Source organism: Tiliqua scincoides, chromosome 2, assembly GCF_035046505.1.
Source record: "Tiliqua scincoides isolate rTilSci1 chromosome 2, rTilSci1.hap2, whole genome shotgun sequence".
In the NCBI taxonomy this organism is placed as follows: Eukaryota; Metazoa; Chordata; class Lepidosauria; order Squamata; family Scincidae; genus Tiliqua; species Tiliqua scincoides.
The window spans coordinates 192301604-192320770 of record NC_089822.1 but is presented as its reverse complement, the minus strand read 5'-3'; the positions used below and the strand labels follow the sequence as shown (position 1 = coordinate 192320770).

The 19167-nt window shown below is 42.9% G+C and overlaps 1 protein-coding gene across 2 annotated transcripts in view; it reads left to right on the top strand.

Moving 5' to 3' along the window:
* Positions 1 to 19167, top strand: part of TBC1D9B (TBC1 domain family member 9B) — a 48522-nt gene that overhangs the window by 20062 nt on the left and 9293 nt on the right. For both annotated transcript variants that reach the window (XM_066613939.1, XM_066613938.1), the window contains exons 8-18: positions 42 to 203; positions 1119 to 1269; positions 2018 to 2232; positions 3885 to 4002; positions 9066 to 9351; positions 11595 to 11724; positions 13634 to 13732; positions 15724 to 15792; positions 16092 to 16329; positions 17096 to 17161; positions 17829 to 17900. In XM_066613939.1, coding sequence (XP_066470036.1) covers positions 42 to 203; positions 1119 to 1269; positions 2018 to 2232; positions 3885 to 4002; positions 9066 to 9351; positions 11595 to 11724; positions 13634 to 13732; positions 15724 to 15792; positions 16092 to 16329; positions 17096 to 17161; positions 17829 to 17900 — 1606 coding nt within the window. The remainder of the gene's footprint in view (positions 1 to 41; positions 204 to 1118; positions 1270 to 2017; positions 2233 to 3884; positions 4003 to 9065; positions 9352 to 11594; positions 11725 to 13633; positions 13733 to 15723; positions 15793 to 16091; positions 16330 to 17095; positions 17162 to 17828; positions 17901 to 19167) is intronic.

Here is a 19167-nt window from a genome sequence, read left to right as displayed (position 1 = left end):
TGGAAACCTATTTGTGCCTTTTAAACTCTGTTTATTTTTAGGAAATACCAGCACAGTCTCCCAGCAGCCCACAGACACTCAGTCCTGACTCCCCTCTCAACAATCAGCCAGTCAGTTTTTGTGCAGCTGATATACCAACAGCATCCCAGGGACTACTTAAGCTGTTCCGGACAAACTCTGAGAACATCTCTGCAAACAAAGAGGTAGATTACTAGCTTTTTATCAACTGGGTAGAAAAAAAATACTTCAGTGTTTATTTAAATAAGAAAACTCTCCCAAAAAACCTCTATTATTGCAAAAACAACTCATAAATTGTAAGAAAAATACTATTTGATAAATTAAACAGGGAAATATTTAATACATGCTCATCTGAACACAAGCAGAAGAAAAAATGTTCTACCGTAATGGCACAGCCTGCTCATCTTTGGCACCAGGGCAATCATTTTATTAAAAAGATCTGCCTGTCTCATCTCATGCATCTCCTCTTAAGGAAGATCTTAGTAGATCATATGAGGAGATGCTTTTTAACTTAAAGACCAGCATTCTGCATTGGGCCTGGAAGCCACAGGCAATATTTGGTTTTCCTTTTTGTTCCTATACAAAACTGTCAGTGGGCCTTCATCTGACATATGATGCACTACCTTATATTGGAAAATTAGATCTGCTTGAAGGTAAATGGATTAATTATGCCATTTTGTCTTAAGCATGCTTGTCCACAAAGGCGTACCTGCATTGATACTTTGAGGGCGCAGTCCTAACCAACTTTCCAGCACTGGCATAGCTATGCCAGTGGGGCAAGTGCTGCATCCTGCAGTTGGCGGGCAGTCATGTAGGGCAATGTTTGTTCCCTTACCTTGGAGTTGCATTGCCCTTATGTCAGTGCTGGAAAATTGGTTAGGATTGCAGCCTAAGTATCTTAAAGTGCTAGTTGCTGTACAAAAATATAGTACTGTAGAAACTGATCTCTGACTCTCTCTTCCCATTCAGATGAAAGTTGTCTTGTATTTCAGCTTGCACATTTATGCAAAATATGCTGCATGGGAGTGGTAACGCCTCCCCAAAAACTAACTCAGATGAAATATTTAAAGTTATGATCCTGATAATATTCTGCTCTCTAGGCAAGGGAGAAGATGAAGGAGGAGTCATGGAATATTCATTTCTTTGAATATGGAAGGGGAGTGTGTATGTATCGCACAGCCAAGACCCGTGACCTGGTGCTAAAAGGGATTCCAGATAATCTTCGTGGAGAGCTGTGGCTTCTCTTTTCAGGTGAGCGATCATCTGTATGCACAACGGGTTCCCAAATTAAAGGGATTTTTTTCAGTCAGCCAGTTGTGTCTGTTATCTTGTGTGTTCCCTGAAACATTTGGTGGGCCACTGTGAGATACAGGAAGCTGGACTAGATGGGCCGTTGGCCTGATCCAGCAGGGCTCTTCTTAGTGTTAGGGCACTTCCACCATTAAGATGGAACAGCTCCCAAAACTGGAAGCAACCTCAAGGATCGTCTAGTCTGACTTCTTCCAGTGGAAGGAAGAAAAAACTAATTTTTTCTTCCATATTCAGCATAAAAGTGGCATGAATGGAAGATTGACATCATAGAGTCATAAGGATACCATACAGTCCAAAGTTGGAAGGCACCTACAGGATATTGAGTCCACCCCTCTGCCCATATAGGCTGTCCAGAGGTACAATATCCTCAATAGGAGGCTATCCAGCCTCTGCTTAAAAACCTCAGATGATGGAGAGCTTACCACCCTTCAAGACAAACTGTCCCACTGGTGAACAGTTTGTATTGTTGGGTAATTCTTCCTAACATTTAATCAAAATCTTCTTATAATTTAAATCCATTTACTCTCCAGATCAATTGAAAATAAACTCTTTAAACATGCAAAACTCAACCTGTCCTCATAGGACATGGTCTCCAGCCTGCAGGAAAGCACCCAGCATGTGGAAGACTATTCTTAAACATACCTTATACATGTAGAAGAAAACCGGTTTTATGCTTGTGTCACTGCAGGGGCATGGAATGAGATGGTCACTCATCCTAGGTACTATGCAGACTTGGTGGAACAATCAATGGGAAAGTACACTCTTGCAACAGAGGAAATTGAAAGAGATCTGCATCGTTCGATGCCAGAGCACCCTGCCTTCCAGAACGAACTGGGGATTGCGGCACTTCGAAGGGTGCTAACAGCTTATGCTTTTCGAAATCCCACCATTGGGTACTGCCAGGTAAGAAAGAAGCAATCATAGGCTGCCTAGCAGTGTGTGATAGCACTTGGAATCCCAGTTCAATCACGCTTCTAGCCGCTTTAGCGCCTTCCAGAGAAAAGTGGATTAAAAATAGAATAAATAAATTTTCTTATTGGAGCTTAAGCTTCCTGTCAGTGCTGATACTGCCAGTGACAATAATCCTTACAATCCAAATAATACTTGATGGTCCTTAACTATTTAGATATGCTGTTTCTAAATTTTATCTGAAATCCATGTTTTAAAACATCTTCGCTTGATTGTGCTCTACACACTCTCATTACTTTAAAAGCTAATGTGTTCTTAACTGTGTGGTAGTTCCGATTGTTTTGTTCTGTCACACGCTAACAGGGTCTTGCTAGCGTATGATATAGAGCAGGGGTGCACAAATGTTTTGGCAGAAGGACCACATCATCTCTCTGACAGTGTGTCAGGGGCAGGAAAAAATTAATTTACATTTCAAATTTGAATTAATTTACATAAATGACTATATTAGAGACTGAACTTGAATGAATGAATGAATTTGAACCAGTTCATAAGCACTTTCAAACACAGTAAAATGGGGGAATCTTTAAACCAGTTCATATGCCCTTTTAACTCATAAAGAGGGGGGATCTTCAAACCATTTCATAACCACTTTCTAATACGGGAGGGGGGAATCTTCAAGCTAGTTCATAAACACTTTCAAAAAAGGGAGGGAAAGGGGGAGGGAGGAAAAGATCTTACATACCAATCCAAAGCACTCTCCTGTACCCTGTGCCCACAGAGGCTCTCCCCTTCTGCTGGCTCCAGCAGCCGGCTTTTGTAGCCTCCCTACAGGGTGCTCCGTTCCCCTTGCCTTTGCAGGGTGTTCTGAGGGTCGGGGAGGCTGCACACAGCTTCCCTGGCCTTTGGAGCACCTTCTAAGGCCTCTAGGAGACCTTAGAAGGTCACTTCCAGTTTTCAGAAAAACTACATACAGCCTCCCTGGCCCTCAGAACAGCCTCCAGAGGCGAGGGGAGCAGAGCTTACCTTGCCTTTGGAGAATTATAGGGCTTGCCCGAGTGCAGGATGGAGGGGACTCACTGCTAACCACATTGAGGTTTGCTGCGGGTTTGGGCACCTTTGATATGAAGAAATAGACATTAGGTATCTGGCTCTGGGAAGAGGAGGTGTGTTTTCTGAAGCCAGTTGTTTGGTGGGTGGAGAACCCTGCTTGGTCCTGAGCTCTGTTCTAGGTTGAATAGTACCCAGAAAGGAGGAAGTCATATCCTGATGACTGGATATCCTATCCAGCTGGAATGCTCCTTCTCCCCTCTCCTGCAACCTTGGGGCTTTGCAGGAGAGGAAGGAGGTTGAATAGCAAAGAGTTGGGGGGGAGCAAGTCATTCTTCCTTTTCATTGCACTCCACCTGTAATATTTCATGAGCAGTTATTTGAATAATACCACTGTGGTAAGTACATGAATCTTACATGAAGTACATGAGGTTGAGGTTCTGAGCTACAGAACATTTGCTTCATGTTCTCTGAGTTATAATTTTTATCTACAGCTCTGACAAGCTAAATGATAGTAAACTGTTGTCTTTTTAAACTGTTCATTAGTATGGATTCTTCTTTTTTTGGGTGTGCTTGCATGTGTGACTACCTGCTGCTAGGCCATGAACATTGTGACGTCAGTGCTGCTTCTGTACTGTAATGAGGAAGAAGCTTTCTGGCTCCTCGTGGCCCTATGTGAGAGGATGCTGCCTGATTACTATAACACCAGGGTGGTTGGTAAGTTTTTGTCAAATTAAGATTTTTCTTTTAAAATATTAAAATTATAGAGTAGGATTTAGTCCAACCTCTTAAAACACGATATTTAGTATAGATGCATTTTTGCCATTCAGGTTATCTCCTCTGAATGCTTTAGAGCCTATCGGCATCCTCACTGCCTAGCTTAGAGCACAGTCCACCAGTTAAGAAGTACTGACATGAATATTATTGCTTTCTGAGTCTAAAAACATTAGACTTTTCAAAACAATTAAAAAAACAGAATGAGTGAGAAATCAGTACTAAAAATGATGTAAGTTGGTAGGTACTACTGATTACCAGTAGCACCGGTGGAGGATAGAAAATTCATGCAAGGTTGGTTTGTTAATTTTTTTTAAGTTTCAGCACATATTTGACAGTAAGAATGAGAAGGCCTCGACAGTGTTGCTCACCACCCTTACCATGGTGACAAAGGGTGGGAGAAAGTTTTGCTTTGCTCAGTTACGGTGCCCTGGATGTCTCCAGTAAGTGCAGCTCAGCCCCATGCTTTCCTTTCCTGCTTCAGAGCACAGGAAGATGGTGGTTCTGATTGTGCTCAGCTCAGCTCAGCTCAGCCTTGGGTGCATTGTGGCCTAGTTTTCCACTTTTCTCTCATTTTGCAGCAGGAAGGGAAACACAGGGAAGAGGTTGTTGTGGCCATGCTCAGCCAAGGCACTCTCGATGCCTTGGCCAAGTGTGGCCACAGTGACACATCTTTCCCCACTCTGGGCAGGAGAAGGAAATACAGAGACCACGCTAAGCAGAGGCATTTTGACCAAGCAGGGCCACAATGCCCCTCTCCTGGTGCCCCTCTCCTTTTGTCCTCCCTGCAGTTCTCTCTCCTACTCATAAGAATGTAAGAACATAAGAACAGCCCCACTGGATCAGGCCATAGGCCCATCTAGTCCAGCTTCCTGTATCTCACAGCGGCCCACCAAATGCCCCAGGGAGCACACCAGATAACAAGAGACCTCATTCTGGTGCCCTCCCTTGCATCTGGCATTCTGACATAGCACATTTCTAAAATCAGGAGGTTGCACATACACATCATGGCTTGTAATGGATTTTTCCTCCAGAAACTTGTCCAATCCCCTTTTAAAGGCCTCCAGGCCAGACGCCATCACCACATCCTGTGGCAAGGAGTTCCACAGACCAACCACATGTTGAGTAAAGAAATATTTTCTTTTGTCTGTTCTAACTCTCCCAACACTCAATTTTAGTGGATGTGCCCTGGCTCTGGTATTATGTGAGAGTGTAAAGAGCATCTCCCTATCCACTCTGTCCATCCCCTGCATAATTTTGTATGTCTCAATCATGTCCCCCCTGAGGCGCCTCTTTTCTAGGCTGAAGAGGCCCAAACGCCGTAGCCTTTCCTCATAAGGAAGGTGCCCCAGCCCAGTAATCATCTTAGTCACTCTCTTTTGCACCTTTTCCATTTCCACTATGTCTTTTTTGAGATGTGGCAACCAGAACTGAACACAGTACTCCAGGTGTGGCCTTACCATCAATTTGTACAACAGCATTATAATATTAGCCATTTTGTTCTCAATACCTTTTCTAATGATCCCAAGCATAGAATTGGCCTTCTTTACTGCCACCGCACATTGAGTCGACACTTTCATTGACCTGTCCACCACCGCCCCGAGATCTCTCTCCTGATCTGTCACAGACAGCTCAGAACCCATCAGCCTATATCTAAAGTTTTGATTTTTTGCCCCAATGTGCATGACTTTACACTTACTGACATTGAAGCGCATCACCCATTCTGCCAGTCTGGAGAGGTCCTTTTGGAGTTCCTCACAATCACTTCTGGTCTTCACCACTCGGAAATGTTTGGTGTCGACTGCAAACTTTGCCACCTCACTGCTCACCCCTGTCTCCAGGTCATTTATGAAGAGGTTGAAAAGCACCGGTCCCAGGACAGATCCTTGGGGCACACCGCTGCTCACCTCTCTCCATTGTGAAAATTGCCCATTGACACCCACTGTTTCCTGGCCTTCAACCAGTTCTTAATCCATGAGAGGACCTGTCCTCTAATTCCCTGACTGTGGAGTTTTTTCAGTAGCCTTTGGTGAGGGACCGTGTCGAATGCCTTCTGAAAGTCCAGATGTATAATATCTGCAGGTTCTCCCGCATCCACATGCCTGTTGACCTTTTCAAAGAATTCTATAAGGTTCGTGAGGCAAGACTTACCCTTACAGAAGCCATGCTGATTCTCCCTCAGCAAGGCCTGTTGGTCTATGTGTTTTGAGATCCTATCTTTGATGAGACATTCCACCATCTTACCCAGTATAGATGTTAGGCTGACCGGCCTATAGTTTCCCGGGTCCCCCCTCTTTCCCTTTTTAAAGATAGGCATGACATTTGCTATCCTCCAGTCTTCTGGCACCGTGGCCGTTTTGAGGGACAAGTTGCATATCTTAGTCATGAGATCAGCAACTTCATTCCTCAATTCCTTAATAACTCTTGGGTGGATGCCATCAGGGCCCAGTGACTTATTGATCTTTAATTTATCAATTAGGTCTGAAATATCTTCTCTGTTAACCTCTATCTGACTTAATTCCTCAGTCAGGAGGGGCCGTTAGGGCAGCGGTATCTGCCCAAGGTCTTCTGCCGTGAAGACAGATGCAAAGAACTCATTTAATTTCTCTGCCATCTCTAAGTCTCCTTTTATCTCCCCTTTCCCTCCCTCACCATCCAGAGTGCCAACCGCTTCTCTGGCGGGTTTCCTGCTTCTAACATACTTGAAGAAGCTTTTATTATTCCCCTAATGTTGCTGGCCATGCGTTCCTCATAGTCTCTCTTGGCCTCCCGTATCACCTTCTTACATTTCTTTTGCCACAGTTTATGTTCCTTTTTATTCTCCTCATTAGGGCAAGACTTCCATTTACGGAAGGAAGCTTCCTTGCCCTTTACAGCCTCTCTAACTTGGCTCGTTAGCCATGCGGGCACCCTCCTGGATTTAGTGGAACCCTTCTTTCTTTGTGGTATACACCTCTGCTGAGCCTCTATTACTGTTATTTTAAGCAGCCTCCATGCACTCTGGAGAGATTGGACTCTTTTTACCTTCCCTTTCAACCTCCTTCTAACCAGCCTCCTCATTTGAGGGAAGTCCGCCCTTTGGAAGTCAAGGGTTTTTGTGAGAGATTTGCCCGGTATTCTTCCCCCGACGTGCACATCGAAACGGATTGCAGCATGATCACTGTTCCCCAATGGCTCAGTAACATTGACACCTCTGGTGGGCTCCATGACTAGCTGCTCTAAGGCACAGTCATTTAGCACGTCAAGGAATCCGGTCTCCTTTTCGTGACCAGAACACAAATTGACCCAGTCAATATGAGGATAATTGAAGTCCCCCATGATTACAACCCTGTCCCTCCTTGTCACCTCCCTGATCTGTTTCCTCTTTTCAAGGTCCTGATTTCTGGTCTGGAGGACAATAGTACGCCCCCAGTATTACATCGCTCCACAGGCCTGATAATTTAACCCACAGAGATTCTACGGTGGAGTCGGACCCGCCTTCAGTCTCTACTTTGCTGGATTCTATCCCTTCCTTAACATAAACGGCCACCCCACCTCCAACATACCCCTGCCTGTCCTTCCTGTAGAGTTTATAGCCAGGGATTGCGGTATCCCACTGATTTTCCACATCCCACCAGGTTTCTAATACTCTGGAGCAGGAGAGCAAAAAAGTGCACTTAGTGGATGCCTCCAGGCCTCCACTTTCCTCTCTTGCTTGACAGTGAGGGTAGGAGGTATCATTGCGGCTATGCTTTGCCAAGACATCCAGAATGCCTCAGGAAAGCATGGCCAAAGTAACCTCTTCCCATGTTTTCCCCTCTTTCCCCTCTGGTCTAGACCAGACCAGGCAGGAGGTCTGGTCTAGAAGGTAGAGCCTCCATTTGCCTGAAGATAACATCCACAGGTCGCCAGTTCGAGGCCACCAGCACCGTGCGACCTTGAAGCAGCTGACAAGCTGAGCCGAGTTATTCCATCTGCTTTGAGCGCGGGAGGATGGAGGCCTGAATGTGAAACCAGATCAGAAAGAAACATCTGAAATGTTGTGGTTCTTGAAAGATGGAACCTTCTTTCAATTGTAAAAAATCCCTACAGGGATTTAAATAGCCTGCCTATGTAAACCGCCTTGAATAAAGTCTGAGGAGAAATCCGACGACCAAGAAAGGTGGTATATAAATACCTGTATTGTTATTATTTATTATTATTATTTGTGCAGAACAGGTGAGGGCTTGGGACTTGGCTGTCAGGTCTTGCTCTGCCAAGCTGTCCAAGGTGCCTTGGCAGAGTGCAGCCAATGATGCACCCTCATGTTTCCCTTTTTTGTTTTGGAACAAGTGAGGGAAATATGGTGGGGGGAGGAGAGTGCCTGCCTTGGTAGCAGCCACAGTTGTGGGTGGCGAGCAACGCCAGCCAACAGTTGTGAACTGCTGGTTAAGGGCAATGTGATAACTAGAGAGCTGTAATGAAAGCTTTACCTGGGGCTTCAGAAATTAAACTGAAAACTTTGTTTCATTTAAAGAGTTATTTATTATGTACAAACGTTATTGAATCTACAACAGCAGATTGTGTTTTGCTATGAAATACATGTAAGAAACATTCAGCAAAAAAGACGGTGCTAATACTATAGCAGGTTACTCATGCCTTTCAGAACTAATGAATAAGGAAGAGTTCACACATGCTTATTATTCTGTGACTGCAGTCTTGGATAATGATTTCCATGAGTGAAAAGCCATTACATTTAACACACTGCAGACTGCACTTTCATATTTCACTTCACCCAACACTACTTCCTGCCACACAATCATTTTCAGTGGAGGCAGCTCAAAACCACTCATCTGTAGTTCACACATTATCATTTGTAGATCAAATGGTGAATATGCTGTGAACTCATCCTTCAACAAACCAGAAGTGATGGTGACTTCTTGAATATAACTTGAAGTGATATTTTAAGCTAGATTTACCTTAACCCCTCATCTGTAACATGGGCTTATTTAGCACTGTCTCTCCTTCTGTTTTTGTTGCCCATTCAGGTGCATTGGTGGATCAGGGCATCTTTGAGGAGCTCACGCACGACTGTCTTCCCCAATTATCTGAGAAGATGCAGGAGCTGGGAGTCATCTCAAGTATATCTCTCTCTTGGTTCCTCACCCTGTTCCTCAGTGTCATGCCTTTTGAAAGCGCTGTTATCATTGTTGACTGCTTCTTCTATGAAGGCATCAAGGTCATCTTGCAGGTATCTCTGGCCATCCTGGATGCCAACATGGATAAGCTGCTAAACTGCTGTGATGAAGGCGAAGCCATGACTATCTTGGGCAGGTAGCTTTGGTTCTGCTACATAATTTAATTATGACAGGACTGTTGTTGCGTTGGTGTACATGGAGATTAGACTGCCTTACCTCAGGGATAGGATTGGGTCTTAGGCCCCTTTCAGCCTGCTTTTGACTCAAAAGGTATTCACATTGTGTGTACTACCTAAGACAGTGGTTCTCACACATTCAGCACTAGGACCCACTTTTTAGAATGGGAATCTGTTAGGACCCACCAGAAGTGATGTCATGACCGGAAGTGATGTCATCAAGCAGGAAAAATTTTGACAATCCTAGGCTGCAATCTTACCCATGAGTAAGTCCCATTGAGTACCATTGTTAAAAGGATATACATAGTAGCTTGTAAAAGTACAGGTCTGTCACATTTCCCCAAATGCAGTCACATACCATGGTAGCAGCAAGTCTAATCTATTAAAAATAAAATATTGAAATGAATGGGGATGCACCTGAAATTGGCTCGCAACCCACCTAGTGGGTCCTGACCCACAGTTTGAGAAACACTGACCTAAGATGATAAATTCTCAATTTCTGAGTAACAAATGAACTCAGAAGGAAATACTGGAACCACAGAGGGTGCTAGTCATTTGCAACCATCACTACTACTACTTCCCTAAAAATAAAATCTGTCTGCTTAACCAAATCTTTTAAGTTGAGAACAACATAATCTTTTCCACTGCAAAAATAATTTCTGATATCATTATACTTCATAAATTCTTCTTTATTGAAATCAGATGTGAAACAGATGGGCTTAACTTTTCTGCATCTTTAAACCATGTCAACAGAATTTGAAAAGGAGCCAGTTTTCATTTGGTAATAGTTTGGTCAAAGCAAGTGGATCTACAGAGCCCAGTCCTGAGCTCTTAGCGCCAGTCCAGTAGCAGTGCTAGCTCAGCAGCGGCCAGCGCTGGGCTAGTGCTGGTGAACTGCTGCTCCATCACTCCACTGCTCTGTGGTTGCCTGAACTGCAATGCAGCGGAGAGGTAGGTGGGGACCTTGGGAGAGGCGGGGAGGAGGTGTTTTGGGGTGGGGAGGAAGCATGCCGGGGGAGGGAGCCGTGGGCCTGACACAGAGGCTCTTGATTCTGTTGCAGCCTAAGGGTTGCCACAGAATCAAGTAGCCCCATTGCAGGGCTACTTACCTTACCCAGGGAAAAGGGACGAAAGTCACCTTCCCCTGAGGAGCTGTTGGTGGCTGCGCTGTTGGCCCATGGCAGTCCTGGCGCAACGGGCAGCTCAGGAGTAGGCTGCCGATCATTTATTGTTGAATTTATCTTATAATAATCTTACTATTTTATAATAATCTTATAATATCTTATATATCTTATAATAATCTGATTATCAATAAGTTCAACTTATTGTTGAACATATTGTTGGTTTATCTTTGCCCAGCTACATCTTTAACCAAGTAATTTGTTCAGCCTCACAAGTTTTTAAACATGAAAATGTCAGTCCTCAAGACACTGGGAATTGTAAAGTCTAAAGCTGTACTCTGTGCCACTTTTTATCCCAGAAAAAAGCTATGTAATGTTTTTCTTTCCCCCAACTTTAATTTCTCGGGAAGCCATTGATATTCATAAAGAGATTTTATTCCTTTTTTGTCCTGCCTTAATACCACAAATGTCTTATTGTACTCACCAACATTACTAGTGATAGGAAAAACAAAGAAGAAAAGGGGACACTTCGCATTCAGACCCTTCCATCCCAAATTACATCAATGGCCAACTATTCCTAAGCTATCAGAAGGAAACATTGGAAATACCAAGGTCTTTTCATTGTCCTGTTGAAACCATCTTCCATCCAGCTATCTCTTTCCTGTTGACAACTGGCACTAGGAGGAAGAGAGACTGTGCATCATTTACATTTTCTGAATTTCACATGCAAGAACTATTTCATATCTCTTTTATTCAATGAGAGTTTCTGTTGAAAAAAGCATGGTATGAAAAATTACTAAAATCTAAATTTTCATGTTAATGACTGGAAACTCCAATTTTGATCAGTATTATAGGATATTTAAATAGTTTTGTGCTGCATATATGCATCTAATTGTTTAAAAATCACAGTAAATCAAAAGGCTTGTATAAAGAATTAATTATGCATTGGTGAGAAAACATTATCCGTGAAATTATGAGCTTGGGTAGGATATAAATTGTTTGGAGTGATACGGACTCTCCTGACCTTGATCTTGAGATAGTACACTAATCCAAGTTTCTGTTTTCACTTGATTTCCCTGTAGGTATTTGGACAATGTAGTTAATCAGCAGTCTGTTTCTCAAACTAACACCCACCCCTGTGCCAATATGACAAGTGGAGATGAGCCACAGGCAAAAATTGATATATTTGAGCTTATAAAAACAGCCTATGAGGTGAGGAGCTGTCTTACGTTTTTAATTGTAGGACATTTCTGTTTGCATTACTAAGGAAACCACATTATTCAGCATAAGCATGGGGTATGCAAATTTAGGATACAGGCTCTTCAGTGAGTTCTGTTGATGTAGAATGGGCTCAGCCATGTAAATTTGCTTTGTCATTGTTCCTCTCCTCTTCTTCTCTCCCCTCTTTCTTTCAAAGTTTCTTGCTGGTTCTGATTCCCGTCTTCCTAAACATTTACCTGTATGGATAGTGCCATAGAAGCAAAGCCTCTCTGTCTGAAATGTTGACCCTTTCATTATTCAAAGGTTACTGTTACTAAATCGCTACTAATATATCCTATTTTCTAAGGCAACCCAAAGGGTGATGCTAGAAAAAAACCAAGAACACCACAGAATACCTCACTTTCTTCTGTATGCTTGGGTCCCTTTAAAAAAAACACAACCACAACCCTCACACACCACACTGGTAAATTCCTATCTCTATGAGGAACATATAGGTAGGTGTTAACTTCACACCTTTCTTCCATTTTAGGATTGCCTCTTAGCTGGTAGACTCCTGCACTGGGTGATATGCAGGAGGGAGAGACCCAGCTGGGAACCACCTAAGATCCAATGGCCTTTCACACATATGTACACACAAGTCACTGTTGGGTAGTGCTGGCTCTGTAAGTCTTAAAGAGACAGGAGGCAGCCACTCTCTTCCTTGGGATTAAAGAATTAGGCAAATTGTTTATTCAAACCAAGGAAAAGGTTTGTTGAAACAAAAGGGAAAAAGAGAAGACAAACAGCCAAATTGTACACTTGAGATCAGAGGTAAACTTCAAAAGAAAAACCAGTTTCTGATTAGCTTCCGTAATGGACAAGTTTGCTTACAATCAAGACAACTTAGCTCACAGCCGTCTTCTAAAACCAGAGGAATAGAATCTCTAAGGAATTAATTTCTGGCCTTTTTCTTGATCTGGCATGAATAATTTCACACTGACTCCAGATGGTTGGCTTTTTAAAAATCCTTTTTAGAGAAGAGTTGCACTCCAAGCTTTGATTGGCTAGTTTAAATTTAATGGGCCTCAAAAGTTTTCCTTCTGCCAAGCTAGGTGGGTTGATTTGAAATAATAACCAGTAGACAGCCAAATGCAGCAAGGGTCCAGGGCTGTTCAGTCAGGTGGCTTTGCTTTATTTGGCAATAGCAGACAGGCTGGCACTATCAATAAAACTTACTTCTGCTATGTAAGAGTGCTGACAGAATGGTGACAGTGACAGGCAAACTCCGCTATGTCATCATAGTATACCTAGATTACAGGGTGTCTGTTCATTACACACCCCTTGACTTGCATTGCATAGCCACAGAACTATTATACAGGTCTGCAAAACTGAGGGTCATAAAAACCTTTTTTTCCAAAATTTATGGTGGTTTTCTATGAGTTTGGAGTACTCATTCCAAAAAATTGCATCAGTTTTGCCCTATCACATCTAGTTTCGGAGATATGACATAGCTTCATTAGTGAATGGTTCAAGCAGCTTCCTTATGAGGAAGCTTATGGCATAAGCATAAGCTTATGGCATAAGCTTATGGCATAAGCTTCCTCACAAGGAAGCTGCTTGAACCATTCACTAATGAAGCTATGTCATATCTCCGAAACTAGATGTGATAGGGCAAAACTGATGCCATTTTTTTAATCGGAACCCCAAGTATACCCAGGAATAGATCTAACTTTTAAGGCAGCAAAATGTGTATTGGTCTGTGTTATTTATTACTAAGTTCACCATCACTAAGTTCAGTCAGACCTTTGCTTCTTTCCCAGTGAAATAATTGCTGCCTTAATCATCCCACCAGTGTGTCATGGATTGTATGGTGTTGCCCTCTAGCTCTAAAGTTGAACCTGATCAACTTTTCTGACTACAGAAATTCAACCATTTGAAATCGGATGATATTGAGCAGATGCGCTTTAAGCAAAGATTGAAGGTGATCCATTCTTTGGAGGACACAGCCAAGAGAAGTGTGGTAAGTGGCAGCTTATTTTTTTAAAAAATAAGATATTTAAAGGTTTTGATTGTGTTCTAATGATTATCCAATGTATCTGGATTGTTTAGCTCACCCTATCTTCAAAGGTGCCAGGTGAGTAAGCAACTGATTGGCCTATTACTGAAGGATGCATTTCATAAGAGCTCTTCTACACAGCCAGCATGGACAAATTCAAAGCAGCATGTGACAACTTCGGTTTCCTCATCAACACGAAGAAAACTGAAGTGATGCACCAGCCAGCTCCAAAGGCCCAACACCTAGAGCCCACCATCATAGTGAAGGGACAAAAGCTGCAAGCAGTGGACCAATTTACATACCTCGTTAGCACCCTCTCCCACGCAGTGACAATTGACATCGAGGTCAACTGCAGAATCGCCAAAGCAAGTTCTGCAGTCGGCAAACTGCTGACCAACGTGTGGAATCGCCATGGAATAAGCCTTGCTACAAAGCTTAAAGTCTACCAAGCAGTTGTGCTAACTGCTCTGATTTATGCCATTGAGACTTGGGGTGTATACAGGAGGCACGCTAGGCAACTGAACCACTTCCACACGATGTGCCTCTGCAGACTTCTGAGGATCCAGTGGCAGGACGGGATGCCAGATACAGAAGTCCTCTCCAGAGCAGGACTGCTGTCAGTTCACACCCTGCTGATGAAAGCCCAGACACACTGGGCAGGTCATGTTGTAAGGATGCCAGACCACCACATTCCTAAACATTCCTAAACAGGTGAGCTGGTTTAAGGAAAGCAATTGCATTGGGGGGGGGGGGGAAGAAGTGATATAAAGACACACTGAAAGCCTCTCTCAAGTCCCTGGATATTGACAACACCACCTGGGAAATCCTGGCACAAGACCAATCGACATGGTGCACGCTGATCCACCAAGGCTGTCAAACATCTGAAGCCAGAAGGACAGAAGCGTGCACTCCGTAAAGCCAGTGCTGCAAATGCTACAACAGTGGTGCCTACACGTCTGCCCAACATGTGGCAGAACATTCCGTGCTCGTATCAGCCTTATTAGTCACCTGTGGACACACTATGGACAGTTCACAACCCGTTAGATGTCAAGGTCTTCTTCAAAAACGATGGACGAACATCATCATCATCTACAGAGTTGTTTTGTGACAAATTTGGGTTGTGATTAAGGGATTGTGAGTGATGATTTTAAAAAGCATCTACCATGTACGCTGGAGCAACTGCCATGTAGCTCTCTGCTGGTTTAACAGATCACAATGGGAAGCAGTTGTAACTAAGATTTGTGATTTGATGTGATTTGTTACATCTTTGATGTAACAAAGATTTGTGATTTACTATGAGAGATCCTTGAGAAGCATTGTCACTAAACTTTCCTAGTTGTCTCTCTTGTCTTACCCACCACCACCACCACCAAGAGAGCAGGGGTATGGCAGCAGGAGACACTGACCTTTCTCATCCTTCCAGCTGCTATGCCTGGAAGATCTCAAGGGAAGAATAGCTTTCACATCTTCTTGCCTCTGCTTTTTTCTCTTGTTTTTGCCATTGTAGTGTTCATTCCCTCCAGATAGCATCAGATGTCTGCAGCAAATGTCTCTAGTGCCCTTGTAGATGTTTGACAATGAGCAGATTAAAGAGATAAAAGCTGAAAAGGAGTTGACACATTTCCTGTTCCCAATTCCAATTACAGGGCGCTGAAAGCAGGAAATGCAGTTAATGTTTTTGACTAGCTTTTTGCTGTGTTTATCCACTGAGTTCAAGGGAATAGATCTTCTCTAGCTGTCATTGGTTTTTCTGCATCTTCCTGTCTTACAGATCAATAACTTCCAAATGCAGACTTCAGTATTCTGTTCAGAATCATTACATACTCCTTCCTTTTGTCTGGCCTAATCCTCAAGCTTTGAAAGTCATTTTGTGCTGCCCCATAAAATATAGCTTCCTGTGCTCATAGAGGTTTTACAACTAACAGAATTTAAAATCTTTCTCTGCCTTTCTGTAGGTTCGAGCTATATCTGGTGACATTAGTTTTTCTATGCAAGAATTAGAAGAACTTTATGTAGTATTTAAGGTAGGATATATTATTATATATAATAATAATCCAAATTACATGAATCACAGTTGTAAACTGGTGTTTGAGTAATTGATACAAGTCTCAGCCTGAGACCCAAGTATCAACTAGGTATCAGTGCAGTATATTATTATTATTATTATTATTATTATTATTATTATTATTATTATTATTATTATTATTAGTGCTGCATATCCCAGCTGCTAGTTCTTTAGCTGGACTTGGTGTTAGTTACTAGTTGGGCCAACCCAGGGGCTTAGGATGTCGTAATATGTGTCATCTGACCTTTCCCTTCACAGGCAAAACACTTAATGAGCTGCTACTGGGGAGATCGCACTGCTGCTGCCCAGCGAGACCAGAGCCTTCCCTACTTAGAGCAGTATCGCATCAACATAGAGCAATTCAAAGAGCTGTTTTCTTCTCTTACTCCGTGGTACTGTGGCCAGCACACTAAAGTGCTGGCAGAGAGAATGTTCCGACTCCTGGATACAAACAGAGATGCACTCATTAATTTCAAGGAGTTTGCAACAGGGATGAGTAAGTGACTTTTCTTAAGATTTCTCTTCAATATTGAAGTAGTTCTTGTCATCGTCCCTCATCCCTGTTCCCTTCTCCTATGCATTACTTAGTGGTGAAAGACGTTGTAAGCAAACATTCTTATGTTTGTGGTAGAACTGGAAATGCAGAGGTTTATTCATTCGCCTTTATTGTGGGGTAAGGTTAAATTCACAGTGGTAATTTTCATGGTGTAATCTTCTATTCAGAATTAGGGACCATAACATTTAATGACTTCTCATTGCTTGTCTAGGATCTAAATATGATGGATGCTTAAGCCAGTGTAGTTCAGTTAAGAAGTCTGGGCAAAGGTTCATTTTTGCCACAGTCTCACTGTGTAGCCTTGGAAAAGTGACAATCTCTCAGCCTTAGTTCCCCATCTGTAAAATTAGAATAGTCTCCTACTTTACACAGCTGTTGTGAGGAGAAAGGCATGCAAACATTGATCACAAATAGCAATAATATTATACATGTAAGTACAACTATGGAAGTAGTACAGACATATCCATTAACAGCTTCCTTTAGTGCTGATTTGTTAGTGCTTTTTGTATCAGTGTAATTGATAGCCATTCTGACCAATAACAGTAGTGCATTCTGGGTCAAGCAACATTTCCCACCTATGAGAACTATGATCCAATAGCACTGTTTCATGCAGCTCTTGACTTTCAGGGAATGTATGCTTCATGCTATCCAAGATATTGCTGTATTTGTGCTGAATGTCTTTTTCTTTTTTCCCTATTCCTGACAGGTGGAATGTATCATGGTGATCTAACTGAAAAGCTAAAACTCCTTTACAAACTACATCTGTCTCCAGGTGGTTGACTTTTTTCTTTCAAATATTCATTGGTGATAGTTGAGTGTTGCATGGTAGCAGTTATAGGTGTTCTATGCATTTTTTCCAAATTCATAAGGCTTTTAAAATATCCAAGCTAAATCATATGCTTTCCTCTAAAGACATTCTTTCATGCTGAAGTGTTGCAGTTTCATTTCTTGAAGGAAAGCTTGACCTTTGCTTTGTTCAGCATGCCACCTACTGGTGTGAGGTTAGCTCCAAGGGGCAGGGAGAAATGCTTGTGGGAAGAGGTGGGTGAAAATGTTTTTTGTTTTTTTTAATGGATTTCAGAGTTAGAAGTGCAGAAAGTAGTGTTATGTGTTTTTATTCCAAGGGCGCACTAGGTAGGTGATATATTTACTGGTATAGTGTCAGCAGATATAGCTACATGGATGTAAGGGTGTTAGAGAATATGTAGAGGTGTTAGAGAATGGTTTTATTTTTTCACAGGTTTTGCAGATTTGGGGTTTTTTTTCTTCCAAAAATGAGTAGTGTAGAAAGCAGTGTTATGTGTTTTTATTTCATTATCACCAAAAAATCTCACCTCTACTTGTGAGCTTCCTTAGGTTCTTCTGATAAGGCAGGCGTGTGAATGAAATAATAAGAGACAGTGAGGTGATGGTTTTCTCCCTTTTCCCTCTTTGTATAGCTCTGCACTCAGAGGAAGCCGAGTCTGCTGTGGAGGCTGCAACCTACTTTCCAGAGGATAATACTACAGAAGGTAACAATGATGTTCTCTCCTGACAGAGACAATAGATGTTGTGAAGCCACTTTGGGGGGTTTTCTTAGTTTTCCTCCTCAGCAAGAAGGTATTGCAGAAGTGCTGTAGCACAGGGTTTCTCAAACTGTGGATTGCAACCCAGTGTCTGGTGGGTTCTGGATTGGGCCCTCCTACCCACCATTACGTCCGGTTGGCTCCAAATTGGAGCCCTCCAGATGCAATTGGAGGCCTCACCAGACGTTGGCAGGCCTCCAGAAGCAGCTGGAAAGTCACCTCCGGTTTATGTCTGGGTTTGTAAATGTAACTTCCAGTTGCTTCCAGAGGCCTGCAAAGGCCCTGCACTGGAGAAGGAGGCGGGTTGCAGTGCCCTCCACCACAAAACAGGTGGGTTGCAGTAGGTGGAACCCTGAGATCTCAAATATGCTGATAGAAGATGGGCTTGTTGCATACCATGACTTACCACATGGAAAGTCAACGCTGCTTGTTCTGACACCATGTTTCCTGTCCAGAGATCTTCCTCAAATCTTCCTCTCCCTTCCTTTATTTATGTTGTTAAGAACATAAGAACAGCCCCACTGGATCAGGCCATAGGCCCATCTAGTCCAGCTTCCTGTATCTCACAGCGGCCACACCAAATGCCCCAGGGAGCACACCTGATAACAAGAGACCTGCATCCTGGTGCCCTCCCTTGCATCTGACATAGCCCATTTCTAAAATCAGGAGGTTGCACATACACATCATGGCTTGTAAACCGTAATGGATTTTTCCTCCAGAAACTTGTCCAATCCCCTTTTAAAGGCATCTAGGCCAGATGCCGTCACCACATCCTGTGGCAAGGAGTTCCACAGACCAACCACACGCTGAGTAAAGAAATATTTTCTTTTGTTTGTCCTAACTCTCCCAACACTCAATTTTAGTGGATGTCCCCTGGTTCTGGTGTTATGTGAGAGTGTAAAGAGCATCTCTCTATCCACTCTGTCCACCCCCTGCATAATTTTGTATGTCTCAATCATGTTCCCCCTCAGGCGTCTCTTTTCTAGGCTGACAGGGTCCAAACGCCATAGCCTTTCCTCATAAGGAAGGTGCCCTGCCCAGCTATCATCTTAGTTGCTCCCTTTTGCACCTTTTCCATTTCCACTATATCCTTTTTGAGATGCAGTGACCAGAACTGGACACAATACTCCAGGTGTGGCCTTACCATCAATTTGTACAACGGCATTATAATATTAGCTGTTTTGTTCTCAATACCTTTTCTAATGATCCCAAG